This window comes from Catharus ustulatus, chromosome 7 (genome assembly GCF_009819885.2).
Source record: "Catharus ustulatus isolate bCatUst1 chromosome 7, bCatUst1.pri.v2, whole genome shotgun sequence".
Classification (NCBI taxonomy): domain Eukaryota; kingdom Metazoa; phylum Chordata; class Aves; order Passeriformes; family Turdidae; genus Catharus; species Catharus ustulatus.
Window position 1 is genome coordinate 15960874 of NC_046227.1, and position 12476 is coordinate 15973349.

Below are 12476 nucleotides of genomic sequence, written 5' to 3' on the forward strand. Positions count from 1 at the left end.
GTCCGGTGCGCCTTATCTGATGGACAAAGTTCAAAAAATTTGCCTACCCGGAAGTGAGAGCTGCGAGCCACGGGGGGAGCCGGCAGTGCCATGGTTGCCAGGTGGAGGCGGGGCGGAATGGCGGCAGGCACGCCCCGGCCCCGTGGAGGTGGCACGGCCCCTACACAGGCACACCCCGGCCCCGTGGAGGCGGGCCCAGGGGCCAATGGCTCCCGGGTTGAGGCGGGGCCTCGTCCAGCAACCGTGTGGAGGGAGCCGGGGGTGGAGCCTCGCTGCAAAAAAAAAGTGCGCCCTATAGTCCGGTGCGCCTTATCTGATCTACAAAGTTGCGAATTTTGCCGACTCCCGGGGGGGGTGCGCCTTATAGTCCGGTGTGCCTTTTGGTCGTGAAATTACTGTACTTAAGTTTTCACATTAGAATTAAAAAGCTTTGAAGCAATCTTTCCTAATTCTAAGCTGGTCCATCAGATAAAATGGAAAACAGACCAAGTGAAGGAAAGGCTCTGTGAAAATGAGAGCAGCACTTAGAAAGGTTATTTATATATTGTTTCACTTCAGGTTAGTGCTCTGCTATACATTTTCTGGTCCTTCTCCTCCACAGGAAAACCCAAAGGGCTTCAAGGATGAGAAGAGAAAAAGAGGAAGAAAATGCCGTAATAGTAAAAGATGGAATTATTTTTATGTTCACACTAACAAGTGACAGAGTTGCCCACCTCCACTCTAAGCCTAGTTAAAGAATAGTTTTGTGCTCAAGGAAGTCTTAACTTCCCTAACAGTAAGATCTCATTAAGCCTGATCTTATCACAGACTACAGGAAACCAACTTCCCATTTCCTACCCTAGAGAAAGAAGCCTTTTCAGTTTTAGCCCTACATGATAGCATTTACCTAGAACTGACAGGAGACAGTGCACAAAACCAGAACTGATACAAGCATCTACCACTTCAGGCTTTCAGCACAGCATACTTTTCACAATTAAAAAATGAGGTCAAAATCACCTGATATGATACATCATAACATTATTAACCATGTCTTTGTAGTAGCTTAGCACAGTAAGTTACACTACTTGTCCACTCAGCTGTACACACCATCACATGCACAATCCTTGTGCTCCAACTGAAAAAAACAAACATAGCCCTTCCTTCTTGTATCTTTGTCCTCTGAAGGCACTTAATCTTGCATCTGAAGGGAGTGTCAAGAGGACGAAGCCAGGTTCTGTTTGGTGGTTCCAAGCAAAAGTACAAGAGGCAATGGGCACAGGAAACTCCCTCTGAGCATGAGGAATGATTTCTTTACTCTGCAGGTGTCCAAGCACTGGAGCAGATTGCCCAAAGAGGGTATGGAGTCTCTCTCACTGGAGGTATTCAAGAACCTTCTGGACACAACCCTGTGCAATGCTGCTCTAGGATGGCCCTGTTAGAGCAGGGAAATTGGATTAAACGATCCATTGTGGCCCCTTGCAACCCTACTCATCCTGTGATTCAGTGATACTATGTATCCAAGATGAGGTATGAGAGAATCAGTTTTCAAGTTTTACAGGTGGCAAGTGGCCTGCTCCTGAGGTGTGCTGAGCAGTCTAATAGTGCCTTAAAACATTCACTGCTAGAAGTCAGAAACCACCAATCTGAACCTCAGCCTATAACACTGAGCACAAACCCTGCTTCTCCCAAGGTACTTCAGATCAGAAAGCCATGAAGCTTGTTCAGTAGCAACTCCAAAGACAGTCCAACACCAACTGCATTTTTAAGTTTTTATCGATCATTCTAGTCTACATAAAAAGAGAAACATGTGAACTGGCTAAATAACTTTTCCCCAGCTCTCACACATGCTGATCCATGTTGGTTTTATTGGAAAAACTGGAAAAGTTGTTCATCTTTCTATTGCCCCTTTCACATTGCACATCTTCAAAAATCCATCTGGATAGCTACGGAAAGTCTGGGTGCTAAAAATGGAGTGAGCAAACAGGAGGCAGCAATTGCTTTTCTCACTTTTAGAATATGAAGTATCAGGGCACACATGAACATTTTTGTAAGGAAAGTTTTCACGTAGCTGATTGATTCCAGGAATTACTCTACACCCATGCAGAACAGATTTACAGCACTGCGTGGTCCCAATGGAAATAGGTTCTGGTGGCACTGCACATGGCTCTGGACTTCCTTTGCTGCAGCTCTTTCAACTTGAAGAGTCAGCTACTGTTAACAACAGCTTTGCAAAAGGAGCAGCAGTGACAGGTCCTAAGAAAGATGAGGTTCATCCAGCTATTGCTATTCCTGAAGCTAGCTGTCCCTCCAGAAAGCAGCTCTCTACCCTTACAAACTGCTTAACATGCTGTTACTCTTCCAGGGAGAACTCTGCAATACTGAGAAAGGTCAGAGCAGTAATTTAAACATGGCAGCACTGGAGTATATTCGACCAGTGTACACCAAGTCTACTGCATAATTAACACCACCACCAGAACACTGCATATTTTCACTGGGTATCTTAACAGCTGATATACTTTCAAGTTCAGTGTTGATGAATCAGGAGATTCTTTCCTTTTTAATTTTTTTAAAGGCATTGAAGATGACTGTTCTATTAAGACTTTCAACAGACCAAGGAGGAAAACACAACTGTGTTATGGTATTATTTCACATGAGGTTACTCCATGTCTAACAAATGTATCAGTTTCAATTAATTCTAAGTTGAACAAGCTCTAGTATGCTTAACCTAAGGGTAGAAGATTCTTTTCCCCTATGTAGAAAAGAATGTGCTCAACTCCCCCTCATAAAAGAACTTTATGATTTCAGATTTTGCAGTTTGTCTGAGTTAATTACTGCACTGTATAGCTTAAGCCACAGTCTCTTAATGCCAAAAAACTGCAATGTCAAACATGCAATTGCATGCAAATAAGGTGTAAGGTTTGTTTTTTCCTTTGTTTTGTACTGGAGGTTTTGCTTTGGTTTTTAGTGTTGTAGGATTTTTTTCTCATTTTTTGTTTTCCTACATGAACTGCCATTGATACTATAGCTAAACCTGCCCAGCCTGGGCTACCTGGTTAACTTTTATTCTAATCAGTTGTCTAGAAAGTGGAAGAAAATTAGTTCTATTATGTTAAATGGCTAAATGGGGCTATTTTCCTCAACCCCACAATCTGATAATTGTTTCCTTAAGCATCAGTTGTAGTTAGAACAGTCCCTCAAAAGGAAGCAATGTATCATTACTTTTTACACTGTTCTTTAGTTTTACATGGGTCATTAGCTTGGTAATATGAAAGGGATCAGATACAAATCCAACCTTCTCCTTTCTGATGGTGTACCCCAAAGGGGTTATAGTTGTATTTTTACACCAGTCATATCTACTGGTACTTCCTCAGCACTTGTTATTTCAAGCAGACAAAAAAAGGGCATGTTTGATAGAAGAGAAATTCAAGTGTGAAACATCATATGGGTGTTTTTAGGGCTTGCCACAAATGATTAGAATAATAATTTATCTGAACTTAAACTAGTATCTACAAGGAATTGTCATTCCTAATGCTGCTTTTTAAATGCTAAGTTTCTAAACACTATCTCTAGCAACCTTACATGACTTCAGTCATGGGGCCAGAAAAGCAGAAGGATCAAAGCTGTGCCTGAAGATGTGCAGTGTCCCTTTGAGCGTAGGACACAGTCAAGGCAGGGTGACAACTACAATGGGGGGTGGGGGAAGGAAGATTTATCCACAGTGAAGTCCTTCTGAAGCTACTCTTCGTAAAGTTAAAAGTACCATGATTTCAGCTCTCACTGTACACCTACCTGCAGTTGGTACTTCCCCAGCTGTAAAGTAATTTATAAATTTATATATTTCAAACTGTCATATATGACCATTTCTTCACTCAAGGAGTATATGAAGATTGACTTAAGCAGGCTTTGTATTTCCTATAGCCTCAAGTCCCAGACTACATCTGTTTTCTTTGATATACAAACCCAGAGTTAAAATAGCTCCATTTATCACAGTGTGATTGTAGGCAGACAAATCAGCCTGTCTGTTTCCAGATAGTGAAAACAACTGTTATTAATCACAATTACAAGACAAACACCAAAGGAAATTGCATCAGTATTTTCTTTTACCCCACACAATAGACCAGTCAGTCCTAAGAGTGACAAAGCTTCAAGATCAGTAAATAAAATGGACAATATGAGGCTAATTTTCAGCACCACATCTACAAAGCACTGGAAAAAATATTGAATATTGAACACAATGAACTGCCAGACAAAACCACTCAAAATGGAAAATATGTATCGGGGCAGTCATGCATACAACAGGAGCATATGAAATCACACACAAACCCAGTTTTCATAGCTGTAGAGTCACAAGGCTCAAGCATGCAAGAGTTTGAAAATGCTATATATTTTTTTTTTCTTGTTCAACACATGTGGTAAGCAAGGTTTCATATGGTGAGAGCAAATACAACCAAATGTGACAAGCTCCAGCTGCATGTGAGTTGGACGAAATGCTAGTCACAGTAAAATAGAGCTGCCACAGCAGGAAAGCACGAGAGTACACCAAGGGGGTAATTCCACGTCCAGTGTGTGACAATTGATAGCTCCACTACACTACCATATTAAAGATTCAATCAGAGCACCTTAAGTGTGTATCAAACAAAAAATACTGAAGCCTTTTCACTCATGTTATTACCTACACATCCTTCAATATCCTGATACTGCTAAAGCAGAGTCCATCTCAGTTTCCATCACAAAGCAAGATGCCTGAAAGCAGCCCTAGCTAAAATCTTCAAGTCTAGGAAGTCTCTGACATATTTTAAAGCACAGCTTCTGCCCTTCAGTTTTGCCCCCACCCAGAGCTTTTAGAATTACAGATTTTTTCTCTAGTTTTAATCCACTACACTTCTTCTTTGCTCTTGTATCTGTGACTAGGCAATGCCCCAAGAGAGCGGAGAGAAGAAATGCGTTAAGATAATCACTTTGAAGAAGGTCACACAGACTTCACAAGTCTTCCTGACATCCAAGGTTTATAGCATTATACAGGACTCATGCAGTCAAATTAGACTACCCAAGTATGTGGGAAAAGTATATATAAAGCATCAGGTACAGGAAATATTGCCTATACATGACATTATATACATCATATTAAAACACAAAATACCTTGTGAAGATGCTAGTAACACAGGACATGTAATTCCCAAACTCCAAGACAGGAAATTAGGTAACTGGAACTTATCAGACAGCAGGCCAGTAAAGTCAACACTTACATAACATCCATTATGCAACAAATGGTAGATTGCAGCATAGTTTAAAGTCACTGGCTCTTTTATTCAGACACTTTGCCTAAGTGCTCTGGAATTTGGGCTAACAGCATTCACAAAGCCACAAGGGACACAAAATTGTCTTAAAACTGTGAAACGCCCATTTGGAATCTTTGTAACTGCATATGTATCTACACAAGGATCAGCAAAAGTTGTTAAGACAAACTGATCCAACTAGAAAGTGAGGAAGTTTCTAGATAAAATGCCAGGAGATCTCCTTCCCCCTCAACCCTCACCCAGTAATTTCAGTTAATGCCATGATATTTTTCAGAGTTCTACTACAAACTATTTTATGTACTCATGAATATTTAGCAGTATCAAAGACACTAATATTAGACTGAGAATATTACCTCCATGATGATGTGAAAGACTTCCTCCATTGGCAAGTATTTCTTCTCTAGCAGCCCTCTAAATTTGAAAGACATGGTGTTTATTCAACAGGAATTGCACAAGCATTTTGGATTTCATGAAATGTTTGCTATTGCATTCATACGCACAGGTATATGAAAAGTTTCTGAAGTAATTAGGGTACATTTTATAGGTAAACATTATAGTTCAAGCTGCAGATAAAGGTAAGCAACAGTATTCTAAACAAACATCAAGCCAAGACACTTCAAACGGCATCTCTTATAATAACTGTGTTACTCAAGAATAGAGTATTCTGGATCACTTTCCCCTTGCCAAACTTAAATAGTCCAGTGGCTGGGATGCTCATTTGGAAGACTATTAAGTCTCAAGAAAGAAATCTGAAAACAGGCTCGTCAGAGTGATTCAAGATCCTTATTCAGATCAGAATTCACTCCAGATCTCCAAGATCCTGTTGAGGCAGTGAAGTACTTTACAATAGACAACCCTTTCATGGGTGCAGTTTATGGTAGAAAACAAAATTTAGTTTATGTTAAGAATGTTGAAGTTGCAGAATTTTCTTTGCCATTCACTTCTGAATAACTAGAGAGCTTAGAAGGTGTAACAATGAAAGCTTTTGTAACTCTAAGCACTAAATTTTTTTATTTTTTCGAAAGAGTGTACTTTTTTAGGAATAAAATACGTAACTGTAGCCTATGCAGTTAAGAGATTTTTCAGTCTGCCATAGAGTTCATATACTCCCAAGAGCTCCCTTTGTTAGGTTAAATTTAGTGACTGCAATGGAAGATGTGCATCCAGGTCATCACACAAACTAATTCCAATAAAAGTAATATCTGAGTGAAAGTAAAGTTTCATTAAATAAACACTCAAGTGTTACATTCTTCAGTGCCCTATATGCAACTGCATGGAAGCCTCTGAACTTGTAGATAAAACTTTGCATCCACTTGCCAAATTCAAGAGAAATTTCTAAAGAATAAGAATGAGAATAACGATATCCCAGTTATAAATACTATTTCTCCACAGTCCTATTAGCAATTTTCTGGTGCTGAAGTTTGTGCGAGGAACCACAAGGTAGGACAGAAAGCAGTTTGGCCATAGTGATACCTTAAGTTTTAGCTTTCGTATTTTTCAGATTCTGTGCTGCCTAGATGTGCAGCTCTGAGCTTCATATTAAGTGTTAGTAAGTTCTCTTCACAGGGTAGGTAGACAAAACAATTTTGTCTACCTTTTCCAGCTTGAGACCAAGGACAATGTTAAAAGCTTCAGGCCCAAAAAAGCATAAACAAGGGGGAACTGAAGAGAGCAAACAGGAGGATGGGACTTCACGACCTGAAGCTGTAATTGGACAATTTACCCCAATATATAAATAGACCAAAACTTATAAAATTCTTAAAACTCATGATTGGGATCCATCCTGGGTGTAGCTCTGGCTAGGCTCTTGGTATAGCTCTGCCCAAGGTGTATCCTTTTAAGGCTTTTTAATAAATACCTACTTTATTCTTTTAGCTCTGTCTAGTCTCTGTTCCAGGTCAGCCTTGCTAAGGCATCAATAGCCCTCCTAAGAATTAAATCTTGAAGGTAACAAGGATATTAGTTTCCCCTAACTAGGTAAGTACAATGTTTCATCAGCCGAAGTGTTATTACAGCAGAATTATTGCAGAGCTTCTTGGCTTCTGGTCTAACAGACTGGACTTAGACCAGTGCTTATCTGGGCCTAAGAGAAATGGCATGAGCCAGTACTATTCCTTATTTCTCTACATGCAGCACTATTAATAAAGTATGATCTTGACAGCTTTAGCATGCATTTTACAGACTGAATATTAAGCAGAAGTAGCTTTGTAAATAATGGAACTAAGGAAGACTAGTTTCCCAAAGATTTGGGGTTTAAAATTTGAAGCTTCTGTCATCCAAGAAACTCCAGTTCAAGCTCTTCTATACTTCAGTCAGAACTATCGATTTACTGATACCTAAAACAGTCACCTGGTAGTCTTTTCTCTACTTGATGAGCTATTCACATGTACCTCGTATTACTAATAATGATCAAAGCTTTACAAACAGAATTTTGAAATCTTTGCTGCAAAATTCAGTAAGCTTGGCCAATAGGTTCAGGAAAAAATACAGGTCCATCAGCTTTTCCCCCTTTAACTGTTGTTCCTTTATACATTACCTCAATTTGTTCATAGACATGAATAGGATCACTAATTCCTCTGTAGTTAAAGGCAAAGTAGAAGTAGACGCATGCACCTGCATCGTAAGTCTGTGTCACCCTGTTGAAGAGAACTGCATTACAAACAAAGCTTTATAATATTAAGCCAACTACTATGTGCTGTTCTAAAATTCGTAAGATTACTTCCTTTCTTACCCAGACAGCATCTGTTCTTTAAATTTCTTTATCCTTTTTGCTCCTAATCCATAAGCGATTCAATGCTATGACTCTGAAAGTTGAAGCCCTTAAGTCATCACACTTGACTCTTGTCCAAATAAGCAAGAGTAAAAAGTCTAAGCAAATGCTACAAATCCCTTGAATTCCCCACTCGTCTATGTAATCCACTTGCAGGTTCAAGAGGAAGGTCAAGGCTACCAGTATTTGTACTACTAGATCTCTTACTATACAAGGATTCAAGAAAAATTATTTAGATTTACTGCATGACTTACCTACAGGTGGAAAGAGGAGCAAACTGAACACCCTTTTCTTTGCATTCTCGTACTATCCTTTCCTTTACATTTCTACAAAGGTCCAAAACCCTGTAACAGGAAACACATTTTAAAAAGAACCTTTTTAAAAAGCATAATCGAATACAACATAAGAGTACTTTCAAAATCAGTATTAACTAGCTTAGACTTTGTTCTAAGAATAAACCTCATCAAGACTCTGCTTTTTCTGCACTTCTCCTGAATAGCAAGTTTACCCTCAAACAGAACTTAAAAGCACTTCTTTATAAGGAAGAGGTGTCAAAAATGTTAAAAAAAAATGAGGTTACCTACTTCTGTATGTCTTTACTTTCTCAGCAAAACAGCCTCAAAATTTTGGCAAAGTAGTTATCAAGTACAGAGGAAATCTTGAGAACGCAAAGGTCAGGCAAACTCTACTAACACCATACCTTTGTATGGTTGCAAGGCCAAAACTGGAGATTCTTCAGCTAGGCGCTACTCTGCCAACTTGAAACACTATAATTCTAATTAATATTAATATAATTCTAATAATAACAATAATAACAACAACAATAATACAGTAATTTCACGATTATAAGCCGCACTGAGTATAAGCCGCACTTCTGGGTGCCAGCAACTTTTCATTTTTTGTCCATACATAAGCCATACCTGATTATAAGCCGCACGTTACAATACAGAGTGTGATAAACGGTATCTGTTCTATCACCATCTGCTGAGGGTGGGGGCAGTGATCCTTATCTCAATGGCAGATACTCTGCTAATGGGCCATCCATTGAAACCAGGCAGGGCATTGTTCTTTATCTTTTCACAACCCATCCTTCCTCCAGCCAGTCATTTTCTGCTAATGGCCATTGAGTCCCACTGTGTGACTGATAAAATTACTGCATCCCATTGGAAGTTGTTCCAGCCAGGGGGAAGAGCCCAACATTTCTTACCAAGATAAAAACAGAGGTTTTGGGACAACTAAGGGAGCCCCTTTCTCCACTGGACTCCAGTGGAAAACCGGATTTCTGCACATCACCACTGGACCTTTAGAGGGAAACTGCACCTTGTACAGGAGCACTGCTCCAACTGAGCCACATCTGTCACTGCAGGAGGATGCAGCCACCATTTAATGGGACTGCTACCAACACCCTGCCTGACGGGGTGTCAGGTTGTACTCTGACTTTGTCAGGGTTTAGAGTTTGTTTCTTTGTATTACTGTATTTCTATTTTAATTTCCCTAGAAAAGAACTGTTATTCCTAATTCCCATATTTTTGCCTGAAAGCCCCTTGATTTCAAAATTATCATAATTTGGAGGGAGGGGGTTTACATTCTCCATTTCAAAGAGAAGTTCCTGCCTTTCTCAGCAGACACCTGTCCTCCAAACTAAAACAGTAACTTTTTGTTCTTTGTACATATATAAACTGCACCTGATTACAAGCCTCACTTCGGGTTCGGACCAAAATTTTAGTCAAAATGGTGTGGCTTATAATCGTGAAATTACTGTAATTATCATTATAAATATATAATTCTAATATGGCAATGAGGCCTTGTCAGAAGCCATACTTGTTCTGCTTTTGCTTTTTTTAGGTTCTTCTAGGACAGACCCAGGTTCAAAGAAAGTGCTAGAGCAACCAAAAGAAATCACTGTTTTTCAAACAATCATTTTTTCAGTTACACATTCTCCCACAATGGTCTGCAGTGATATAATTTCGATTAAGATGTTTTACACAGATGTCAAACTACATTAAAGATTCACAGAACACAAGAGAATTTAACCATTTAGTAAATAAGAAAGACAGCTAAATATTTTATTCAAGTATCTGCTACCTGTCAAGAGCAAGCTAATCAGTTTATGGAAAGTTGCGTGGTCCTTTTGAGTCAAAGTAAAAAAGGTTTTCAAAGATTTGCTTTGGTGAGGACAATTTAAAATATTTTCTTAAATTCCTAAGTAAAAATTCATTGTCTTCTGAAACGAGTGAGAGGCAAAACGAATTGGTGACTAAGAAATTACCATGCTTCAAAATCTGTAAAGTTAAAGGAAGAGCACTTCCACTTTAAAATTGTCCTCAAATTTCTTCTACACTCTTAGGATACTTTGCCAATTTTCAAACAGGGGCTAGAATTTTCAATTGCCACCAAATGCAAGAGCAAGGGTATGGGGTGGCCTGCTTAAGTAATCAGAATGCATTGAATGCAGTAAAGCTTTGATTCAAACCACTTTAGATCCCATTTAAGAGATTTCAGGGTTACCAAATGGACAGGAGTATGCAAAATGATTTTGTATATTAAACTGTTGTGGTCAAATGTTTCTCAACCACAGCTAACAGATAAAATACCTTTAGGTAAATATCTCAATCTTGGGCAAAAGTTACCTTTTCAGTTTTCATTTCCCTACATTACTGGAAAAAGAACTTATTTAAATATACTTAATTTTTTCCTCACTACAGACTAATCCATTTGAAATACACTGCTGATCCCACACATGACTGTTCATCCCCCACTGCAATTATTGTCAATGTCCTGCCTCCTAAACAGGGCAATTTCAAGTGCTCCATTTGTTACAGTAAGCTAACCTAAGACAAAATATTACTGAATGTTTGATACATTGCATTTACAAAATTCTGGTATGTAATTTATAAGCAACTTCAGCAAGAACACACAGATGCAAGACTTGAGGTATATCCGGCTGCATCCAATAATTGTAAGGCCTAAAATAAGCATCCTCTTGAGCAAACACAAGTTAGGAATAATTTGAATGAAATCAAGTTTTAAGAAATTCTAAAGGGTAATCAAAGTTTACCTATCCCAAGGAACAGATGTCTCAAATGATTCTCCTATTACGTAATAATCCAGGCCTAGGTCCTAAGAAAAAGAATAAGGAAATGATCAGTAACATTCAGCATCAGCATCTGGGATTCCAGTGTATCCTACACAGCTATCATGTGAAACACTTTTTAGTTTTCAGAAGAAAAACAGAAATTCTAATTTAGCAAAAACACCCACATGTGCCAGTGATGTAAGCTTATTATGAAAATAGAGAAGCTCTTGAAAGAAAAAGATGACAAACATTTTGCTGCCATGGCTACAGTGAGACAACCTGTGAGACTGTCAGTACATCTACACTAATCAAATATTTGTATCACTATAGCACCAAGCCAAAAGTTTCACTGTGCTCATCAATATAATACCTAATAAAAACATATTTTTGCAATGTAGTCGCTGTCTAGATAGACGAAAGACAAACATCTTCCCATCTTACACAGAGCCTGCTGAAATAAAGGGAGATTGTCATTTGTCCCAAACAAATCAAACACTCAGGATGTGCATATTGTTCTGAAAAATAAAAACATCTCAAATAGCAAGACTAAAATTCGTAAGAACAGCTGCAGCAGTTTAGACTAGAAGTCTGTTATATTGGAATTCTGATTTAAACCAAGTCATAAGCAGATTGCCAAAGAAGAGTAAAAAGACAAGTGAACACATGAATGTTTCAAGTACACTCCAAGGCTCCGATTCATTCACCCTGTGGATTCTTAAATCTAATCTCCTTACCCTTTATAAGAAGCTATTTTCTTAAGAATATAAATTAATGTTTATATGGTGTTTTGCAGATGAAATTCCATGAATAATCACTGCTCAGAAATGGAAGACGTACAACCTCTGGGAGAAGTCTGAGACATCATCCAAGGCAGCCTACACTCAGATTTCAGAGAAAGCATCTTCAAAGAAACTCCCTATGTTTTCTTACATTAATTAACAGAAGTTGCAGCAGACAGATAAAAGCTGACCTACCCGCAGGTAAGCGATGACAAATGTCAGCATGTATCCTCTCTGTCCATTATCTTCTCCTGCTGCCAAGCCACTGCAATTTATAAGAAATTAAGTAATTTTCCACCAAATTAGTCACCAGTTTACAAAAAATATTTATAAAATAACTTTGATAATTAAACATATGTGCAGGTTTAATTGCCCAAGCTGTGTTAAAATTGTTGTTAATAGCAAGGTCTCCTCACCAGAAATTAGAAGTTACTTCAGACTAGACCTTTATTAATTTCTCTTTTCATTCTATAACCTGGAGAAAAACTTAGCAAAATATTTGATGTGACCTTAAAAAACAGTCTTCAAAACTCCCAGAAGAGTGGAGAAACACAAGTAGACACAGTATATCCTGG

At 38.6% G+C, this 12476-nt stretch overlaps 1 protein-coding gene across 1 annotated transcript in view; it reads right to left on the reverse strand.

The window, feature by feature from the left end:
- AGPS (alkylglycerone phosphate synthase) overlaps nucleotides 1–12476 on the reverse strand; it is a 52715-nt gene that overhangs the window by 5187 nt on the left and 35052 nt on the right. The window contains exons 15-19 of the mRNA XM_033064388.1: nucleotides 12097–12166; nucleotides 11105–11166; nucleotides 8301–8390; nucleotides 7813–7912; nucleotides 5630–5687 (exon numbers count right to left, since the gene is read on the reverse strand). Coding sequence (XP_032920279.1) covers nucleotides 5630–5687; nucleotides 7813–7912; nucleotides 8301–8390; nucleotides 11105–11166; nucleotides 12097–12166 — 380 coding nt within the window. The remainder of the gene's footprint in view (nucleotides 1–5629; nucleotides 5688–7812; nucleotides 7913–8300; nucleotides 8391–11104; nucleotides 11167–12096; nucleotides 12167–12476) is intronic.